This window comes from Aptenodytes patagonicus, chromosome 1 (assembly GCF_965638725.1).
Source record: "Aptenodytes patagonicus chromosome 1, bAptPat1.pri.cur, whole genome shotgun sequence".
Taxonomy (NCBI): Eukaryota; Metazoa; Chordata; class Aves; order Sphenisciformes; family Spheniscidae; genus Aptenodytes; species Aptenodytes patagonicus.
In genome coordinates, this window is record NC_134949.1 from 218,338,772 (window position 1) to 218,361,570 (window position 22,799).

At 40.0% G+C, this 22,799-nt stretch overlaps 1 protein-coding gene across 1 annotated transcript in view; it reads right to left on the bottom strand.

The window, feature by feature from the left end:
- Window positions 1-14,453, bottom strand: part of TYR (tyrosinase) — a 51,835-nt gene extending 37,382 nt beyond the window's left edge. The window contains exons 1-2 of the mRNA XM_076330433.1: window positions 13,611-14,453; window positions 3,490-3,706 (exon numbers count right to left, since the gene is read on the bottom strand). Of these exons, the coding sequence (XP_076186548.1) occupies window positions 3,490-3,706; window positions 13,611-14,453 (1,060 nt within the window). The remainder of the gene's footprint in view (window positions 1-3,489; window positions 3,707-13,610) is intronic.
- Window positions 14,454-22,799: the final 8,346 nt, after the last annotated feature.

A 22,799-nucleotide genomic window follows, 5' to 3' on the forward strand; every position in this document is an offset into this window, starting at 1 on the left:
AGTTTTTCAGCAATCTCTTATTCTTAGGAGGTGGCATTCAAGGTGTCACACCAAAACTGAACTGCACAAAGAAGAAACCAAACTATTTCATTTGCAGTCAACTAATCAATTTCTGATCTCACCTGCTGCTTATAAAGTAGACTGATTTTCTGTTCTCTTCTTGTATCCATGAAGTGTCCAATGAAGTCAACAGTGTTCCCCAGTTAGGGCTGCGATTCATCAAATCCTATTTAAAATAATTGCTTCCACTTCAAGGGGTAAAGTGCAAACTGCTTTTAACATGCTGTTTTTCAGTCAAAGAAGAAACTGGCCTGTCCCAGAGTGAGAGGGCAACCCATGTGCTCAGCCTCAGGGCGGTGGTGTTTTATTGAATAATATTGACCATTGCTGTATATGGCTGTTGTTGTTACTCTTCAGTGACATAATTTCTGTCTCTATAGTAGCATTTTCTATTAGTCAAACACAGATTCGGCCTCCATTGGCATCTGCTTATAATGATGCTGATACCTACTCCTTTGAAGGGCAAAAAGGTGTTGTCTTTGTTCCAGTGCACTCAAGCATGAAAGAGTGTAAAATTTTGCCCAGAAGTGGTTCTTCTATGTGATCAGTTCTTCTACGTGATCACAAGTGTTTTCCATTACAGAACTAAACCTGAGGAGTAAATCTCACATTGGTGTAAATCAGGAGCCGCTCAATTACAGTCACTGGCTTTGTTCTGGTCATCTTTTGTAAATCTAGAGTAACTCCAGTAAAGTCAATGGACTTACTTTGGATTTACTTTGGATCTAAAATAGATTAGAATTTGACCTTAGGTGTATTGGCACAAACTTGTGTAAACAAGTAAAGAAGGATTGAAAAGCTTTTTGCTTAGAAAAAGAAGTAAACATTAGGAACTATAGAGTGTTAGCAGGTTTGTAAGAATGCTGTCACACAGAAGTGAGCACTGGAACAATAAATGCAAGCTGGCAATTTAAGCTTGGCATCTGTACACAACAAAAAACTAAGCAGGCCATTTGTAAGGAAGGAGCTAACACAATATGGTTTTTTTGGCAGTAAAACTAGTTTAAAAACTTTCCACCATCTTTTTCAACATTAGCCATGTATTCTTGGCTTCGCATTGCAGTTCAGTATCTTATTAGCTGAATAAGTTAGTTGACGAAACATTTGTGGTCCTGTGGTGTAAAGTTGAGTGAAAAAAAATGAAAAAAGCTGTCTCAGAATAACACTGTGTCTGATGGAATAAGCTCCATCTCCATAATAATATAGATAAATGCCTACTGAGCCACATCTGGCTAGCATTCAGACAGACTCATCACCAAAAGAGCCCCTTATCGTGAAATGCTGTGGACACAGTTTCACTCCAGTGAGCTCTGGCTCTAATGAAATGTTCTTATGGAAAGAAAGGTAACATCACTCTGTTGACCTTTACTCTCTGGCATACCAGCTCTTGGGCACTGTAGATCTCCTTTAGCTAGGCTATAAAAGTTAGACAACGATATAGGCTCTGGTAGTTGCACTGGGAGTTGGACTATGAGCAAACATGGTCACTTTCTTAACAGGATTTCCTGACCGCAGTGGTGAGCTGGAGCTTCATAACCTCAGTTAGGAGAAAGACTAACACTCTTCAGCTTCTGAAGGGTTGTTGCACAGAACAAAAGAACTCACTTGGAGGAAAATTTGATCCAGAAGAACTCTTTTCAGATGCAGTGACTGCCATTATTCAGATTAAAGCATGACCCTCTTCAAGTGTGATTGGCAGATGACACTATGATATTAAAAAAGATCAGCCGTGACTGTGCTTGCTAGCCATGAAATTAATGTGACAAAAAGACAGCAGTAGAGAAAGCGTTTGATAGATTAATCAGACAAAACACTGATTCTGATTTTAGAGTTAAAATAACTTCTTCCTGGCTCTTTGGGAACTGTAGGTGCTTTCCTGATCATTGTGCAATTCTGTTGAACGTCTACCTTACTGCCTTTTTTTCAAAGAGCTACTGTTATTTTCAATAGGAAAATGTATCCATTTGTATCAAAGGGGTATACTTGATCTATGACTCTGTTTAGCTGTCAGTTTAGACTTAGCATTGACAAAGAGCAGGTTTTGCCCTTTTTCTGCAGTTATTCATGAATTATTGTTATTTAATGAACAGTCATGATACTGAAATTTAGGCTTTGTAAGCAAGTGATCTGTTTTGACTCTGTCTTCTCAGTAAACCCATATGTGGCCCTGCATAACTTCAATAGACTGTGCCTTTGCTTTTGTTTACAATACTAGCAGCGTGATGGTAGACCCTCATTATTTCATGACTTGTTTGCTTTAATTCCCTTTTCTCTACTCCTCCTATTCCACCCCTTGCACCTATTCACGTACTTCATGGAGAAAAATGTGAGCAAACCTCTACTCGACTATGTCACCTTTTTTTTTCTCAAACTTCATGTGGTTCCCTTTCTCAAAGGTAGAAAGCACAGCTATGTCCAGAGCTGGAGTTAATTAATGTCTGGCTTCTCTGTTGGTTTCAGCAGACAAATTCCGCGTTTTTGACTGGTTTTAGAGAAGAAACTGGTTCACTTTTTTTTTTTCCCCAGCAAAGCTTTATGGCATTCCACACTGCATTAAGAGTAATACTGAACATATTAAAAGCTTTGCTTTCTTATCCTCACACCAACTCCTATATTGCATTGTTTTGGTCCTTGCACAGTTCCTTGCAAGCAAAAATCTCTGGGATTCATCAGAGATCCATCAAAAGTGGATCATATTTGCTTCAGCATATATATGACACTGTAGCAATATTTATTGATAATTATTGATAAATATATAATGTGCTATCCTTGTTTATTAGCAATTTAGCAAGATTCAAAAGAGATTGGGTAGACAGATAATTAAGAATAACTATTCCTTTAGCAAAGAACCCTTGTTTACTAGCAAATTAGGAACATTCAAAACGGGTTGGATAGTCAGAAAATTCAGATAAATAACTAAATTCTTTTGGAAATGATAATAAGGGTCATTTTTGAGGCATAACTTAACCCCTAATCCTTAGAGTTTGGGGAGAAGTCTGCTGTGGAGTTCACAGTGACAGGATGTAGACATACCATGCCAACTGGCAGCATCCTCTTTCACCCTTGTTGTCCAGCTTCGCCTCTGGAAGATGGTGAATTCCAGGGCAAACCTGTAACTAGATTATTAAATGATGTCTTTTTATGCAGTGCTACATTTCTTTTCTGTGCTTCGTGCTGACTATAGCAGGAGACAATATCTCCTAGCAGATGGATTTAGGGTTTGATCTAGTCTATAGTTTCTATTTTCTTATGAAATTCCTTTAACATGGTTCTTTCTGTCTGTTGCTATTCCAGGAGAAAGCATAACTTTTTTTTTTTTTCTTTTTTTTTTCCTTTTTGAGTGGTGCTTCATGGAATCAACTCCATGAATCAGTTTAAAGACTCTAACCCCAGAGAGAATCAATTTACAGATGGAATAAAACATGTTACCTTCCAAAGTGTTTCGGAAACTGTAATTGGCCATTTTATCCATGGATCCAGATTCATACTGAGTCAGTGATAAGCAAAATTCAACTTCAGCTGAAGATGGGAGCCTTGGGGTCCTTGATTTATCATTGTTCCCAGGATTTCGCAGTATAGGCCCCTCACTTGTGGCATTGCATAAAGCCTGTTGACTGTTGTACTCCTCAGACTGAGTACAAATTACCTGTATAAAACACTTTCTATTAGCAGAGTTGCAATTGTAAAAAATAAAAGCAAACAAAAAAGGTACTTCAATTAATCTTTTTTTTAAAGGAACAAAGAAAATGTACAAAGTAATAAGTTTGTTGCAAGAATATATATTAATTTTTAAATTTTCTATGTATGATTTTAATATAAGCTGGGTTATTTCATAGAAGACACCCCTCTACTACAGCGCACATTTTTAAATAATACACTAGTCTGTATCTGAAACTACCCATGTGGACTAAGGCATCAATTCTCATTTATGCCCTTGAAAACTCACTGAGGCTAAATTCAGTGTTACCTACCAATGCAGCAGGACACAAACGGAGTTAAATCTGCTGCTGCAGTTGCTAAATGGAGGCTTTTTGGATTCAGCAGACTACTGAACAAAGCCATAATCGTAGATTTTTCTCCCCATACAGTAAGAGGGGGAAATGTTGACTTGGAATATGAAAAAAAAAAATCTTTTATTCTGAAAATATCTGTCTGTGCTTTGTCAGACTAAATGGGCACTTAGTTTCGCTACATCTTGATGATGCTATATGTACAAAATGGGAAAAGATGCTGCTCTACTTAAGAGGAATGTTGTAGGGATAAACATATATCACCAGCTGAGATACCATAGTGATGGGTATTGGGAAAGGGACCTTAAATAGAGAGATGGATACAGATATTAAATACTATCAGAATCCAGCATCATTTATATAAATGTTCTGGGTTCACAGGCAAAGTCCAGTTGCCATGGCATAAGAAGTCATTATTTGTCAGATGATCTGTGGAAGCTGCCAGTCCAATTTGAGACTCCTGGAAGAGCAAAGTAGTTCAATGTAACTTCAAATGGTAGTCAGCTGATTTTGCCTGAGTCAAAATCCTTCACATTTGCCATGGGTTAAAAATGCCCACACAGACTGTCAGTGTCACTAAGGTGCTGCTCAATATCTTTTTCAGCCACAATAACTTATTTGTTACCTAAGGATGTGGGTCCTCTGGTGACCATGAGCTTTTATAGTAGGTCTCACTGCATCCCCTGCTTGGCCAGTGATCGGAATGAGAGGGAGGATTTTTTTCATATTCTGGTACAATAAACCTATAGGGAGCTAGTACAAGTACTAACTCATATTTCTACTTTATATTCAGGAATTTGCCTCGCATGGAGTCAGGATGGAGGATGGAGAAAAATATAATGATACAATGACAAGCCGAAGATCAGACTAGAGGGTTTGGTGGGTGTGTATAGTGGTAGAGCTGATGGGTCTATGAAAATGAAACAGAGCAACAGTGGCTCAAAACTCCCAGAAGTTGTTTTGTATCCCTTTCAGGTGAGGCTGAGGCTCTGAACCAAAACTGCTGTCTATTGTTTTGCTTTTTTTCTGAAAAAAACACCAAAACAAATAAAACTCCAAACCACCAGAGATCCCTTCAAAATATAGGACTCTGTGGTTAGCAGGTAATCAATGTGGTTAATGAGAACTTTGTGTGGAGAAAGAACAGGTCTCATTATTGAGTGAGACATCACAGGGGAGAAAGCACGTAACACTGAAACCTCCAGACTTCTGTCATCCTGGAGGTGTACTTCTATTTCATGGACCGAAACAATGAACAAGAAGGTGAGTGAAAGCAATCCTATCTGCTGTGAATGGGATGGAAGAACATGAGATTCTCTGTTAGTGAAGGAAGTGAGTGGGAGATTCATTTCACCAACACTAGCTGTGTACAAATTGCCAGACTGAAGCAACACTTTAGGACAACCTCTGCAGCCAATAGAGAGAGGCATCTCCGGAGCGTGATTCAGCCCTCCTAAGCCAGATGTCTGGTAGGTGAGATGTACTTACCTCTAGGGGTGCCTAACTCTCTCCATTGACTAAGTCAATGAAATAAAATGTGTAAAAAAATCAGTGCAGAAACTGTCTCTGGGCTGCAGTTAGCAAGGGAAGCAAAATTAAGAGTGTTCAACCTAATGCTCTGCTTCTGCATTAGGATGGAATGAATCACACCCTGGAGGCACGGATGTGCCTCTGAAGTGACTAAAGACAGAGCCAAAGGCAAGTTGCTTTGCTGCCTAACTAACTTTTGAAAGAGTGGAAGGACACGAGATGAATCCTTTTCTAAAGTGATTTGACCACAAATTCACAGAAAATGTACGACGGAGCTGGTGATATAACCTAGATTTCTTAAGAATCTGAAGTTCTTAAATAATAAGTTTCCTATGAATTTGAATCTCATGAATAAATTATTCTCATCTTTTTTTTGAGGAGATAAGAAAGCTTATCAGAGAAATTTATCCTTAGAAACTGCTCTATTAGCTGAAATGTGCCCTAGTCTGTTAAAACTACTAAGTTGCCCTTGGAGGCTGTAGGTAGTTGTCCAGCAGAGAGTTTCATGTGCACATTCCCCCGAGAAGCTCATCACGTGGGTCAGGATTGTGCTTCTAAGAGGAACTGAGGTCAGGACTGTGCTTCTAAGAAGTCTCTTTTAAGAATCCCAACCGAGAAGGGAGAGGTAGCAACAGGGAGAGACCTACAGTTATAAACACAAAGCGTAGTTACGGTGTTGTTTTTATGATTGTTTTGTGCTACTGAGAGAGTTTATTCCCATTAGAAGGAAAATAGAGGGATGATTCAGGCTGAGGGAGATGCTCTAGTTATTTCTTTGTTTATAAAAGTGCACAGTCTTATGCCCCTAGAAGTGCATTATTGAAGAAGGCAAGTATGTCTCGGCTGGTGGAGCTCAACACATTTCCCAGTTGGCACTTGGCTCAGAAACTGCATACATGTGGATTTTCTGTTCAGCTCTGTTTCCTGTGGACCTTATCTAGGTCCATATCTTCTTCTGGCTTCTCTGCCCTGCCATCTCATATCTTTTCATCCTTTCCCCACTGCCCTGGGGATATATCCCCATTGGGTCCTGAAGAGGAATCACATGCTGCCTTCAAGACGAGCTATTCAGATATTCAGACAGGGAATCTTCAAGCATGAGCTCAAATATATCTAAATAAAGGAACATTTCCCCTTCGTTCTCTTTATCTATTTCAGTGGGATTTAATGCAACTGTTATTGTTATGAGGCTTATAAATGAGGTTAGAGTGCTAATCTTTTTTTTTCCATTTATGTCTCAGTGTAGCCCTGATTAACTGTCTGGCTAACCGATTTCATCCTAAACAGAAGCCAAAGGCATCTCGTAACTTATGGTCAAGAAATGTCGACATAAGGAGCAGGAATGAAAATGCTTATCTATGACCTTCTGCTATTTGTTCTGAACTAAAAATTAAAGTCTGGCCATAAAATTAACCAGGATGTTTTTCCAGAAAGGTGTAACTTGGGTAATATAAATTATGGGTCTATCCTGAAACTATAATTTGCTGTTTTACCAATCATGTGATGTGTAAGTGGTAACAGAACATAGGTCAGTTAAATGGTTCTTTCTGGATGTAATCTGCATAAAGCACACACAAAATGGGTCACATCATTGCCTTCTCTTCATTCAGCAGGAGAACTTTCTATCAGCAACATGCTGTTTTCACACATGATTTTTTGTTCCCTTTCAGAACAGTCCTGAGCCAATTACTCAGTTCACCCTGGACAAAGCTTTGTATTCAAACTACACCCAATGCCTGCTCTCCTGCATGTGTAAATTCACCAGCTCCAGGGAAATTGTTAGGAAGATGCTCTGAGGAAAAGCTTATGTAAGTAGTCAGCAGAGCAAATGCCAGTAGATGGCAGTCCAGAATACACAGCATTGCTCCTGGGCCTTGTAGCACCCAGCAAAAAAAATCCCTCCGTGCACTGCAGTTGAGATCTTTAGCACAGCTCTTTGTATCGTTTCTTAGAAAACAGACTAAATGCATGGAAGCATTGCTGCTGTCTCGCACTCTTTCACAAATGGGAAAGCTTTTTGTCTTTTAGTTTGCAACTGCTTGCACAGACTAGAGCCCCTGTGCCTAAATAAAGTGAATTACATTACAGGAGTCTTCAGCAGTGTTGTCCTTTGTCTGCTATTTTTAAATTCAAAGCTTTGGGGGGTTTTAGTGACAAATTCTTTTTGGTTGCTTTGGACTTATTAGATCTGTGCTCACAGGGACATGCAATACAGGGAATATATACTTGAACACTTGGAAAAAGGTGATTTTCTGTGGTATTGAAATAGCTGCTCACTTACAAAGTGATCTGAAGTTCCTTAGTTTGCTGGGGAAGTACGGCCACTCAAAGGGTTAATCCATGCCTCTGCTTCCTTTAGAGGTGGTCCCTTGCTCTGCTTCTCTTCTGAGCCCACCGAGCAAGAGTCTGCCCCTGTCCAGAAACTATATCAGCATGTTTTCATAGTGTTATGCTCCAGGTTGATATAGGCTAAAAGAACCACTTCAGACTACAGCCAGAGCAACCACATGACTTGCTTATCTGTGGCACCCATCCCAGCTCTCCCAAGGATGTGGTGTGGGCACCTCCTGGCCCTCCTTGACACATCCTCTTGTCTCCATTTGTCCTACATGAAGTCTAGGCTCCTGAACTGGAGCCTTGGGTCTCACCATGCAGCCAAAAGTGATTTTGTACTGGTTCATTGCCTTTCTCTGTCTTTCTCTACTTATTCTCACACCCTTGCTTGGGAACAGGATTAAAGTGCAGCCCTCACACTGGATTTAAAACATTTGGCAATTCTAAAGAGGTTTAATTCTTACTTTTTTGGCTGCATTAGGGCCTGGCATAATCTAATCCTAATTAAGTGGCATCCAGAAGCCATTTGCTCACCAAACTGGGAAAATACAAGGAAATCCCCAAATAACCTGCAACAGAACATACTGTGCTTTGGGAGCTTGCTTTTATAAGCAGAACTTTATAGCAGACGAAAAAGTTTTTAAGAGACTGTGTATATTTATAGCTGGTTCTTCATGCACTCCCGAATATTAGCAGGAATGGAAAGGTAAAATAGGCAGAGGACTGAATGGAAAGAAGAAAATTTGGAAAGCAAAGCTTCAAAGAAATTATAAGAAACATCTTTGTGCAAGGATAAGGTCATTAATTATCTTTCTGACCCTTACAGCGTATGCATTAACTGGAGGAGCTGTGAAACTCAGGCTAAAAGGAGATGAGACAAACATGAAGTGACAGCACTGAAACAAACCCAGGGCCTTCAAGGTATTTTCTCAGCCGTCAGTAAAAGCTGGCTGAGTTTCATCTCTTTGCTCAGAGGCAGCCCAGAACTGGGGGGTAACTTACAACCATTCAGCACCTCAAAATAGTGCTGGGGTGGTGTAGGAAACTCTGTTGTCAACTACTGCCAAAATATTCATTAACGCTTTCTGGTTTGGCAGACCGTGATTCCCTGCTCTCTGGCTGTCTCTAAGCTGTACCTTTAGTGTTGCTGTCTCCACGTCTACCGCAAATTCACAAAGACACATCTCTCTAGAGGTAGGCTTCTTTTTCTGGTGAATTATTAACAAAACCCAATTTTTCTGAAATGCCTTAACTATTAATTTATACACCTCTGAAGATGTTTATCTTTTACACTACACAACTCCTGAGCTATATGCTAGAGAACAGCCAAGCAAGCACAGGCCAAACTCTACTGTCACCCACTGGTGATCCCGTGGAAGAAGGGGTATTACTTTGAGGTTACAGTGACATAAAGAGGCTGAGGATACCCCTGTGGCTGCTCCTGCTGTGCACAGATCCTGATTCCCTGAGGCTGCGGTAATGAGGTGTGGCATGTGGAGACTTCTCTCTTTGTGATGGGAAATGTTTCAAATTTATAATCCATGTAAGCATATCATTAGGAGACCAGTCTTGATAAACTTTTATTTTACAGTTACTTACTCTATTTGGGCTGTTGGGTTTTTTTAATTTACCAGCCTGTAGCTGGCACCAAAACCTATTAAGTTGCAATAAAAAAAAAAGTCATTGAATTCATGCGATACTCAAGCATCCACAAGCAGATGAATGTAAGACTTTGGCAGATTTAAGAATCAAGAAGTGTTGGCTTTTGGTGTTTGTATTTTTGAACATTTCTTGCAGTTTTTAAAGGTGGACATAAAATAGTGGTTCAAATGATCGTCTCAGACTATTCAGCTGGCAATACAACTCCCTGATAAACTGTGCTTAGAATTAAATAACTGTGTCTGAATAGCTAAATTTTGTATTTCTTATGAAGTCCTGTTTTCACGTAATGGATCTAAAGTACTGTCATCATTAGTTCAGGAGCATTATATCCATTTTCTATTTGTGTAACTTTTTTCCCTTTTGTAGTAGCTTTGCATTTGTGTAAGCGGTTCTGCAGGGTGATACAGAATGAAGTGCTAAGGGAAATTCTCAGTGCTTGCAACAAAGAATTGGCTGCAGGCTTACACCAGCACATCTGAGAGCAGACAGCTCTCCACGTAATGCAATTACTTCTCTCAAGTCACTCTTCTTTTAGGAGAGACAAAATACAGGGGGCTAATGTTAGTGGTATAGACTGCTTGTTATAAACCTAAAAGAGCACTTACATTCTCCTGCTTTATTTTCTTCATCATCTGTCTAGCACACTGTGGGGATCCCCAAACTCTAATGTTAACTGCCAGCAGAAAGATTCTGCTTTTATTTGCAGAAGACTTTTTATGCATTTGTAACTTCACTGACTTCAGTTATTTCTCCAAATTAGTTCTGGTGCAGAGGAGAACAGAATTTCACCTACTCTTTCAGTGAGGCATAATAATTACTTCTTTAGAAAATCCATTACCGTGAATAATTATAGAGATGGGCACCAAAACAAAAAACTCTCAAAATGTCGTGGAAGATCACCATTTCCCACATAGCCTTCTGTTAAGTCAGCATGGAATTGCAAATTTGGTAAAGCATTAGTAGGTGTCATGCAGTCCTAATTCTGAATACAACACTTGAATCATCACAAACAAGTAACTGAAAACATGAGAAGATCCTTTCCACCTACCCTAAAACATGAGCCAAGCAAACAAATAAAACCACTAAAGATTCCTAATAGTCTTGCTGGTAAAAACAGAGGCAGGAATCAGAAGTTTCACTTAGATGATAAACATGAGAAAAATGTGGACAGATAATTCATTCAGCTAAGTGGTAACAGCAGCATGTTGAAGAAAAAGTAAGGTGAAAGCAAGAATTTCAGCATGTATTCATGGGTAGCCACGTTGCCATGGCAACTTCTCAATGGAATAAAGTATTTTCTCCTTTCTTAGGGACTAAAAAAAAGAGAGATGCTGTTCTGCAAATAGGCACTTTACCTTTTTTTCAATAAATCTAGAACTATTTCCTAACATAGCATGCATTGTTTTGTTATGCTTTGGAAAGAGACTTAAAATTCTAAAAAGGACACCATATTATAGATATGTTATTCAAAAGGTTTCTCTTGCCCTCTTTTTATTTTGAATGCGTATTAAAAGCCTAAATTCCTTCACATTTCTGGATCCTCCTCTTTTTTTTTTTCTCTTGCTGTTTAGCTACAGAGCTTGGATAATCAGCGTATTCTGCAGCAGATCTATGGCTGTTTTCTGGTTCAAGCTAAGGCTATTTTTGTTCCTTTTTGATTTTCTGGAGTGAGATTCTGATCTCTTACTTTGTGCTACTTGAAGGAACTGCATGGACTAAGTTATTCCATCATAAGCAATTGTTTAAATTTGGATTCAAAGCTAATAAAGAAATATCAGTTTGTGTTGTATCTTCGCCCCAAACTCACTGATTGAAAATGCAGATCTGTTCAATCTCTTTCATTCTTTCTCTAGATAAGGCAGCAGAGATACACATATATAGAAGATGTTAAAGGGGAATAATACCCTCTGAAGGTAAAGTTATTGTAGCCCTGTTTTGGAAATTTTGATAAAAGTGTGGCATTTCCAGAAGTGGCTGAAAAATGTAAGTGATAAGCACCCATTTTCACAAATTACTTGGAAAACTTCAGCAAAGGACTTAGGAGCTCTTACATATATACACTACACTGAATGTGTTTTAAACATAGCACAATTTTTATTGTTGCACCTATTAAAGTTATACAAAAATATCTGTTAAAACAACTTGTTTAATAAAAAATTGTCTTTATTTTCAGAATATATTTGTGGGAACTGACCTTAAATTAAAAGTTATAAACCTGACTGTTTCTCAAATATATTAATTGCTACTTGTAAATTTTCTGGGTACTTATTACCAGGATGGAAAAATTCAAAGACTCTGGATATGATTAATAGTACCTTTGAAAAAACGAGCTAAACATAACTATGTGACCCCTCCAGGTCTTTTAGAAAATCCTGCTAGCAACTTGCTGGTTCCTTTATACTACCTGCCTTCTACTACCTTGGTTATCTCATCCAATATATTGTATTGATAGCTCCACTTGACACATGTAACCAGTGCAATTCTAGTTTCAGTGCAGGACAGTGTCAGATCCACTTCATTCTGGCAATGCAATTTAATTAAGTTAGGAGAGTTCGTCCAGATTCATACTGCTAGAAATGAGCAGAATCTTGGAAAATGGGATGAAAATACATGCTTGTAGTTATATCTACTTTATGGCTACACCTACACTGGTAAATTAAATGTGGCCAGGAACTTTCCTGGGCAGTGAGGCCAAATGGCACGAAATAATCCATGTCTATGCCAGTTAAACCATCTTAGCCACCGAAACAGGGTGGCTATATGCAAACATTCTCCTGGAAATGGTCCCTGAAAAGTACTTTTTTGGGGGAGAACTAGTCAATACATACAAATCGTATACCAGAGAATGTCCTAAAATAGGTCTGTTACAGTATATGGGAATGTTTGAATTTACAGGTATATACACAGCCTATATTGTTCAGAGGACACAAATCAAGACTAAATACAGTATAACCAGCCCAGTTAGTTGCTGTTTTGCAATGCCGGAATATCAGAGAGCTGCTGGAGCTTGTATCTCTTTCACTTTTCATTAAATCACTAAAACTGCCCAACCTTCATTTGGGCTGTTGCTACAGAAATAAATAGAACAAAGATAGATTTACACCAACTTAATCATAGTCTTCAGTGCCAGAAGGGACTGTTGCTATTGTCATGATGGAGTGTGTCCATGGAAGCCAATAGACCTTTGTACTGTATTTTAGGCGATGTGGCAATAATAAGCAAGAGACAAAAAAAAGTCTAGAAGCTCTTAGTGTTAGAACAGCACAGTACAGTTCAGCTATATGAGAACATATCACCTATGTAAATATGTAAATTTACCTTGCTTTAATTTGCAGTGCTTTTAAGTGGCAGGAATAGCTATTCAGTTTACTACTTAGTTCCTCTGAGCAACAGAGATTACTTCTTATATATCTTTTGAACTACTGATGTGAATTACACAGCTGGTTCTTCTGCACTCTACACATGTATTTTGTTTGTTTGTTTTTAATTTGAAAGCAAACAATCTTAATTGGATAGTTTTTAACTCTTGGATGGTAGAAGGCACTGGGAGAAGGGTAGAGCCTCTGAAAACTCTTTGCTTCTATTTCCATCATTCAGTCACCAACTGTCTTGCAATGGTTGTGTGCTAGCAATTTGTGTACATAAGTCCTGCTTTTTCTCACCTGACTGCTTCAGCAGACCCAAGCCTGTTTAGCCTGCTAAAGGCCATGTCTGGACACAAAGGCATAACTTTCCTCCTTCCACCTTAACTTTAGGTTCTTAATTAAGCAGCCTAAATCCTACAGTCAGAGAGAGAAGAGACAAAGAGGCAAATGAACAGCTCTAAATGAAGAGTAAGTCCACATAAAAGCTGATTTGCTCTCTGGTAATGTTACTTTCTCTCCAGGAACATCTAAGGGAATGCAGCACAGCTAAGCTCCCAGCTTGTGCAGCTCACTTAAGTGCCTAGAGTCAGGTAGGATAATTCCGGCACAATGAGGTTCTCCCTTCCCCTTCCCCTTGGTCTGTCCTTACCTGCCACGAGGAGAAAAATGATGCTGGGCTGAGTAAATTAGGGTTGGTGGGATGTCTGCCACCCATGTATTCATCAGTGCAGACCACACAGTCCTCTGCATCTCGCCAGTCCCAGTAGGGGATGGTGAAGTTCTCATCACCTGTTATCTTCTGGATCTCACGTTCCCACATCAAAAGAAAGACCCGATGCCAAGGCAGAAACCCTGGGGCTTCATGGGCAAAATCAATGTCCCGCCACACACTGGACCCACCTAAAAGTGTGTCTCGAGAGGCATAATAATGCATCCACACAAAGAGATCATACACGTTGATGTTTCTGAACATGGGGTTGGAGCCATTGTTCATCTGAGTATACGTGCCAGTAGCAATAACATAGTCCTGGCTAGGGGTGTTCTTTGCCAAGTTAAGGTAGGCAAGAAACTTGTCCTTCTCACTGGTGGTGAGCTGGAAGATGTTTCTTCTTGTTCTCAGTTGCCTTTCAGTGCAGTTGAGTCCTGAGAAACCAAACTTGCACTCCCCACAGTTGAATCCCTTGAAGTTGCCTTCGCATTTACATGTCCGGTTGTAAAATACAGAGGGCCAGTCCTCTCTGTCATCCACTCCTGAGAAAGGGAACTGTGGTCCCAGCGGAGCCTGAGAGAGAAGGATGTTCTGGCAGGACCCTCTGCTGGAAAGCTCCCCACAAGGGGACCCGTCTCCATCCCAGGGGGGACAGCACTCCTTCCTCAGCAAGCTCTGCGTGTTTGCACAGGCTCTGGGGAACTGCCCGGTGGATGGCTGAAGGATGACTAGCAGAAAACCCATGGCAAACAGTGACATCCTCACAGAGCAGCAGGAGAGCATCGGCGTTACGCTTCAGTGCATGGAGTGCTCTCTCTGACCCCTCCAAAGTCCTGCGTGTGAAAGAAATTCCTCCCCTCCACCAGGAATGCTTTGCTGCTGACTTCTGCTACAGTACACCCTCCAATGTCCTTCCCCATTCCTACCCTGGATGCATTTACACACAAAATACACTTCAGGGTTAATCTGATTATCACATGTTCTGGGTGAAAGCCAAGTGACTTTTTCCCCCACCCCCTACAGGTTTCAAAATACAGGCACTTATTATAAACTTTCACCTTCTGTCTAGCACATGATTGCTTTCCTCTGGCAATTGGAGAGGAAGTAAAATTAAAATTTGGACACAGAAACAATTGTCAGCTCTTCAAATTCCTTGTTTGATTATATGCCTTAGAGTAAATGGTTGTTTAAAAAAAGACCCAGAAGAATCTGATTAGTTAAATAAGCACAGTGAACCTAAAAATGAGAAAATAAACCATTTGGGGGTAAGCTATCTACTTTAAGAAGAAGCAAACATAAAATGTGGTCAGACTAAGTGTGAACATAGGGCAGAACCAGAATAAATGGTTTGGCTTGGCATTTTTATATTTCAGTGTGAGCTGCCTTTCCCGGGCCAGCATATGGCAAAGTAACTTCACAAGGGAAGCGATAAACTTTTCAGAAAAAAATAATTTTTTGTTCCCCTAGAATCCATAGCGCTTTGACAGTTAATGACATAGCGAAATCTGCACCCAAATCTTCTCCGCAGTTTTGTCAGTTTTGTGGGGAATACAGGCAATCTGCCAATAGATTTGCAGAAAGCACTTCAAGCAGCTGTCTCTGGACCTGGAAAACAAACCTTGACTCCTGTTTTTCTCCCGTCAGGCAGTTTGCAAACACCATATCTGTGTTCTTTACTCAATATGTTACTGGGCAGCCTCCAGACCACCCACCTCTTTCTCCTTATACATTAGGCTGATCAGAGCTAACAGAGCTGTATGGGTGGCATTAGAAGTTATACATTCTTTGAAGATGCCCCTTAAAGCAAAGGGACAGCAGTTGTTTTACTGCTGGGCAAATTACACATGAATTATCCACAGTTTTCTTCAGCTACCACTGTAATTAGTAAGAGTGATTTTGTTGTTTTTTTTTTTTTACTAAAAGCATTATGAATTATTTCCTTATGCTTAGGGAGAATCCCAGCGGGGCAGGAACAACGTATAGGTAAAATGAAGTGATAACTTTGCTGGGAAATGATGCCTTTTGCTGGGATCAGGAGGTCATCACATGACCGTGCTGAGGAGCACGAGGTGCTTTAATCCTGTTGGCTTCTACACCTCAGGTATTCCAGGAGATTATCCCCGAGTCCCACTGCCAGGGAGCCTGTGATGGGGGGGCTTGGAGCAAGAAGGGCAAAGGAAAAGTAGTGCTTTTTCAAAAAATATTTCTAACCACAGGCTGAATTTTACTATTGTTTGATTCCCCTGGTTTCCATGCTAGGCTTGTAAAACAGATTACATGACAAAAATGTTACTTGTTTGATTTATTTTATTTTCTCTGTGCCTGGCTGTTTGGGAAACCTTTGCAATTTATTTTGTTTACTGCTCCTCCTGTGGAGGCTAGTGCAAAACTACTATACGTGAGAAGAGACTCATCTCTGATGATAACGATATATATATTTTAATTTTCACAGAAAAACTACAGGGACTGGGAAAGGCTTGAGGTAGAGCCTCAGAGCGAACCACAAAAACCCTCAAATATATATTTAGGCAGATGGTCATACACACAAATACATTCGATATCCTATTTTTATATTCAAATGAGATTTTATGTTCAATGTTAAAAAATAGGAATCCAAGCCTTGACAGTTGTCATGTAAGTTTCTGAAGCAGCTGGTTAACAGAGGAATCCCCTGTGAAATGGTATGAATGAGAAACTCTGAATGAGGAATGTGACTGAGGAGCAGCACACGCCCTTCTTGACCTGCTATTGAGCAGAGCCCTGTTTTGAATAACTGTCAGTGATTCAGATAGTAGTTGAGAAATCAAACTTTCCATAAATCAACAGCCATAAGCATTAAACAAGTAAGAAAATATGTTCCTATTCCCATGTGTGACTGTAGAGTCACCAAAACATGAGACAGTCACACCTTACGTGCTGCACCTGGGCAAAATTCTCTTCATTAAAAAGGCCTCACAGGACTTTCCATCTCTCTTGTGCTTCAACCCAGCACTCTTTATTTCATTGTTCATCTAACAAAGCCATTATATCTGCATGAAGTTTGTGCATAAGTGGAATTTATTCCTTATGACTGACAACTCTTTCCCTTGTGTTCTGCCAGTGGGTTGGCGTCATCTTGCCGTATGCTCTGAGAGACCCATTTCTCACACCCGGGTCCCCGCATTTGAGTATGGGTAAAGACTTATTCATTTAAGGTACACAAATGCTAGGTGGACCATAAGATCAGCATGGTTAAGGCACACCACTTTCTGTATCCAAGAACAGGAAAAACAGGGGTTTGGTGGCCATATCCAACTTCACTTGATTCCAAAGCATAAATGACCAGGAATCACTTCGCAGCTGGGTCTCATAGAGGCAACCTTCAACAACAAACTAGCATGGGGCTCTGCTTCATGTCCCTAAATCTTTACTCCACCCTAAAATTTGCAACTGGATCAGTTGAAATATTGGTTTCAGTCTAGTAGAGTAGCACAGTAATTACAGTATTTAAAATCTAACTTGTGTTTTCATTACAAGGTCCTTAAGTGCTTTGTAGAGATGTCAATAGCTATTGGAAGGAAAACCCCCAGACATAGGGTAGTGAGATGTCTTCCTGAAGTTTGCGTGCTGGCTTGCTTGCGGTGTTAGGAACAGATTTTCAGCACTATGCTGCAATGCTAAACCAAACTTTGAATAGACACAGCCTGTGGCTTTCTGATGCGGTTATGGACAAAGAAAAGGAACAATCCAAATAAAAAAAAAAAAATGACATTGAATGGGGGTTCATATTACCTCATAAAAATAACTTGGTCTCCTCAGATCTGAGTGGGCTGATCTTCAAAAGATCATTTCTTCCTTTTGGAAGATGTCACAGGAAATTTCAATTCTGAGCCGCTGATACTGAAGCAATCCAATTTTCAAGTAATATTAGTGGGTTTTAAAAAATTCTGATAGCTGGATGACACTGCAAAGAATGTATTTCTCAATATTGCTTGTTAAAATTTTTTAGTAATTCTGTGGGGATTTTAAGGTCCAGTTGTCTATATTGAGCAGGGAAAAAGTGAAATCTGAGATGGGAAAATGGAGAATAATTTTTAACTGTAATTATTTTAAAAGTCAAGTATACAACTGTGAAGAAACAAAGGCTGGATAGAAAAAGTTGATGCCACTCAGTTCCAGTGGAAAGAAAAACTGTCAAGAGAAAAAGAGAGAAAAAAACCCCATGGTTATTTGAGATAGATAAGTACAAGGACCTTTTGACAATGAGAGAGCACTGACAAATGGAAGGAAAGATAGCCTATTAACCAGCCAGGAAATTCAGTCTGGCAAACCAGTAGGCTCAGATTGTGCTCTCTGATTTTTACCTGTTACTTGCTGTTCAGCATCAGCATCCTTATGCACTGCATAAGGCACCTGGTTTCAGATGTTTTCCTGAGCTCCTGCTGAGTTTGCATTTCATGTAACAGAAGGACAAAGCACCGTTGTTTTCCCTTGCCCCGTGACCTGTGTGCCAGATGGAGCGCTCAGACTCCTCAGTGGTTTGCCAGTGAGACAAATCTGGCTCCTGGCCCCCAGGAGAAAGACAACAGGGGTGGATGTAGGACGATGACACGTCATAGATACTACTTTGTGGTCAAAACCAGAATGAAAAATTCATCTCCTGGTTACTGATAAATGGGAAGGGGAAGTTTAAGAAGAGTCCTGCTTATCAGTAAGAGCCATGAAGCAGCTAGACATTTACACATTACACAAGGAAGAGGAATCATAGAATCATAGAATCATAGAATCATAGAATCATTGAGGTTGGAAAAGACCTCTAAGATCATTGAGTCCAAATAGTCCAGTTCATCGAGGAAAATATTCAATTTTTATTTATAATCAACTTTTTATCCTTAGGTGGAAAAAAAATCAAGTTTCTGATTAGAAAGTAAGAATTTCACTAAGTTCACTCCTACTAATCAAAGCCCTTTACTAAGAAGCAGACTAGAAATTCCCACAAACTTTTTAGCCTAAGACAAAGACCTCAACACCTTTTGGTATGATATTTGAAGATAAAGCTTAAACACCCATTTGGATGTATGAAAAGGAGGACAATCCCAAGCTCAAAAATGATTCTGAATGCTGTAAGTAACCAACTTTTAACTCGGGACCAGCACACCTAATATGCAGTCCACACAGCTGATGGTCTGATAGATGTAACCATGGGCATACTCAGCCATGAGTGGGATGTTGGGCCCCTAATCTGAAATTCAGTGCAAGGTTCAATTCAGTTTGGCTTGTGCAGCAGTTCAAAGCATTCCTGTCAACCCCGTCAGCCTTAGCCCTGAACTCTTGCAGAAAGAATTCACAGGTGTAGTTGGTTTCCCAGGCTAAAGTTGTATTATCACAGTTATGAAGAACAATCTTTGCATTAGCAGATCAACCCCCTTCCTGATCCTAATGTAACCTGGTCCATGCATGGATCCCCAGTCTCAGTGGTGTCGAATCAGTGAGAGAACACAAGGCCAGTGCGATTGTTTTATAGGTTATATAGTGCATGCAAAGAGGAGAAATACTTGTTCTAGCAAAAACACAAAGGTGTGGACAGATGACATTTGATCCATCACAAAGCCTGCTGGCACAAAGTTAATCTATCCATTTTAACAACATTGAACAAGTGAGTTTTACTGGATCAGTGCTTTTGTTATGTGGCCATGTTATTTTTGATCTGATACTGGGAGCCCTAGAGACAGACTTAGTGCACCAGAAAATAGGTATGCAAACTGGTCTGAAAACATAGGCTAAATATTACAGGCAACATCTAGCAGTAAGAAAAAAAGTCATTGATCTACAGTCCAAAGCAAGGGAGAAGAGTCGCTGATGCAATCAGGGCAATAAAAGTATAGAAACAGCAAAAGACAAAAGGTAGTTTTCCCCTGTTATAGACTGAAGATAGTATGGAAGTAGTTACTAAACTATCAACCTACAATCCAAATAATTTGGGTTTTTGCTGCGGGTGACACAAAACTTATCTGATATCTATCAGTCTTGATGACTGGACAGCATCTAAGGGGGATGCTGAAGCAATATTTTCTATAGTTTTGTTACACTTCACTTACACTTCACCTCTGCTTTCAGCTCTTTGCTGAAAGGCAGCCTGGCTTCTGGCTTTTGGGAGCAAGCTGGGCAGAGTGGAAATTTTGGTAAGTGGGTCTGAATGCTTTCCTATCAGCTTTCAGAGGAAAAGGATCATACAATTTTTTACTACTGTGTGGCTGATACGTGAATTTGGCCTCGATAGCAGGCTAGGGCCCAGGTTTAACTAGGTGGATAATAGCGTGCTGGTTCAGGAAAGCCCTGTCTCATCTAACAGCCCACTGAGGATGAAAGCACAGAAAGTTTTTCAGCAACCTACAAGAAAACTATTCATATTTTTTGCTGGGTTAATGTTCTGCTTATTTTCCAAGGGGAGCTGGCCTGCTGAGGGGTCAGACAAGCACTCTAACTCATGCAAAACTGGTGGTGGAAACAACTAGGGGAGAGGCAAGGCCAGTCTTTGCTCTGTTGGAGGTCTCTTGGACTGGCTCACCCATTTTGCAAAGCTGCATCCTTTGCCCTTGTGGCAGGTACGCCACAGCTGTGTCTCAAGCAACTGCAGAGTCTTACTCCTGCAGTTAAAAACCTATAATCTTCCTCCTCCTTTCCAGTGTCCTCTGATAAACTTAACTCTCTGCAGGTTGACGGGGGGGAACCTTCCTCCTGGGCTGCCCACCATGCTTGGCTCCTCTGCAGAAACAGCTGTGTCTAATAAGTGCCTCTAGGCCCTTCTTACAGACTTGTCCTGCTCCATTTATCCAGCTCTGCAGAGACACAGAAGAATAATAAAAACTCCTAGTAGCTGCCCATTGGTTTTGTGTGTGTGCATGCTTTGGAAAACACATAAACAAATAGTGTATTAAAAACCATGAGAGTGACATTTAGCACAGAGCAGGTCTCAGCAGCTTCTGCTGGTAAGGCAAACACGGCTTTGCAGTGTCAAAAACAAAATTTGGAAAAGGAATGAGAGAATCAGTTGGGACAGGTACGTGTATATAAACCAGCTGGGACCCTCTGAGGCTGAGGTCACCTCATATAACCTCTTCTGAGCCAAGAGCATCTGGGCTTCCATGAAACCTTGCCTTTGCTTGTAGGTAGAAGGGAGACCCGTGCATCAGATAAGCAGTTCACGTGAATATTTTTCTCTTAATTTTAAACACACATTATTTTAGTCATAAATTGGTCCTTTTAACATACTACCAAAAATTCCTTTGAATACTCAAAAATGGTGAGGAGAATGCTATAGTTGTTCTAAAGAGTATCCCAGAGATTTGCTGAGGTAAATAAAAACTTTGTGGGTGGGAAAAGATGCTGACTTTTTCATATCTATAAAATATCTTTTAAAATGAAAAAAATGACCAAAACGGTGATTAACTGTGGCTAGTTATAGTGGAAAAAAATACGTACAGAAGAAATTAATGTCATATGTTGCATTCAGACTCTTTCCTTTGAATACTATCCTAACCTGCAGTAAGCTTTACCTTCTTTGGGTTTGAAAAGCAGCTTGGCTGGCTAGACTTTCAGATACCTCAGAGAACCCCTTAAACATCATGACTTTTTATTGCTAATGGGTTCTTAAAGTCTGCAGCTTTTGCTTTGCCTGAAACCCCCTTTTCTTGGTAATTCTGGTAGAAGGAGCAAATCATATAAAACCAGGCTGACAGAGACTACAATACACAGACATTTTCCATGAGATATGGTGGGAGATGGAAAGCTGTGGAAAGCAAATGTCCCCTAATCTCCCAGACTGCTACCTGCATTACTGCTTATTATTGCAAGATTTTCAAGCAGGGACTCCCATGCTGCAATGGGCAAGAAAGAGATGACCTGCAAGTCCAACGCACCTGCGGGAGAACAACACACATCTTCCTTTTGCTTCCCCAGCTCTGCAGAGCGGAGAAGATCATGCGGTTCTTCAGTCCCAGATCATTGCAGGGAGAAAATGCAGATAATAAAGTAGGCAATTATAATAGCTCCACTCACATTTCTATTAATTTAAACCTCTCTACAGCATATGAAAGATAAGGAAAAAAGACATACATTGTTTAGAATTCAAAAAATCTTATTAACCTTCCATAACTGTCTGACAATACTCAAAGGCCCAGCTACACAAAAGACTCAAATATTAGATGTAGTCTCTGATTCCCCCCACCTTCCAAATAATGACTCTAATGAAGAATCAAATTGTACTGAGTTTGACTTTCTCTGTAGAACTTCACTAATTAATCCACAGCTAAATAAATATATAAATAAGACCTTGACATTCAATTTCACTTCAATGCAAATAGCGGATAGGAAACTCAGTTTCTCACGCTGCAAACTCTCTGAATAAAGAACAAAATGTCTTAGTAAGACATTAAGCATCTGGGAAAAGGGGGGAAAAAAAATCCTTCTAAAGTAATGTACAATGATTCTGATAATAGCTGACAGTTTTGAGTAACACAGAGAAGGTGAATTAGGCATGATTTTTCTCATGTTTCTCCGTATTTTTTGCCATTAGGATGCAGTATGTTTGAAACAAGCAAAAAGAGATTTTTCTTCCTACAAGTCATAGTTAAGCTGCTAGATCCCTTGTAATTGAAAATTTTCATAGGTTCAAAAACTGACCAGACAAATTCAGGAAGAAAAAATTATCAAGGCCTGTTCAGTACAAACACACCATCTCTGGCTCCAGAAGTCTCTGAATCTTAAATTGCTTGAGGAGGGGAGATCACTCCAGGAAAATGTTTCTACAGACGTGTTCTGTTCCCAGACCTATAGTGCATCTGCCATGGTCCATTGTGGGGGCAGGATAATGGACAACACGATCCTTTGGTTTGACCATTCGTATGACAAAAGCAGATTAAATATTGCTCCATTGCAGCCTGTGGTATGTTTAGCACAGATGTCACCAGGCAGTTCCTGGTCTCCACTGCAGAGCGCACAAATATTACACCACGTATCACCTTGATATTGGACAGCAAGGATCCCGGAGTAATTAGAAAGAAGAACGCACAAAGAATTGGGGTTTATTTTACAAATTAAAAAGTAAGCCTGTTTTCAACTTTTCAGAAGAAAAAACAAAGAGCTGGATGA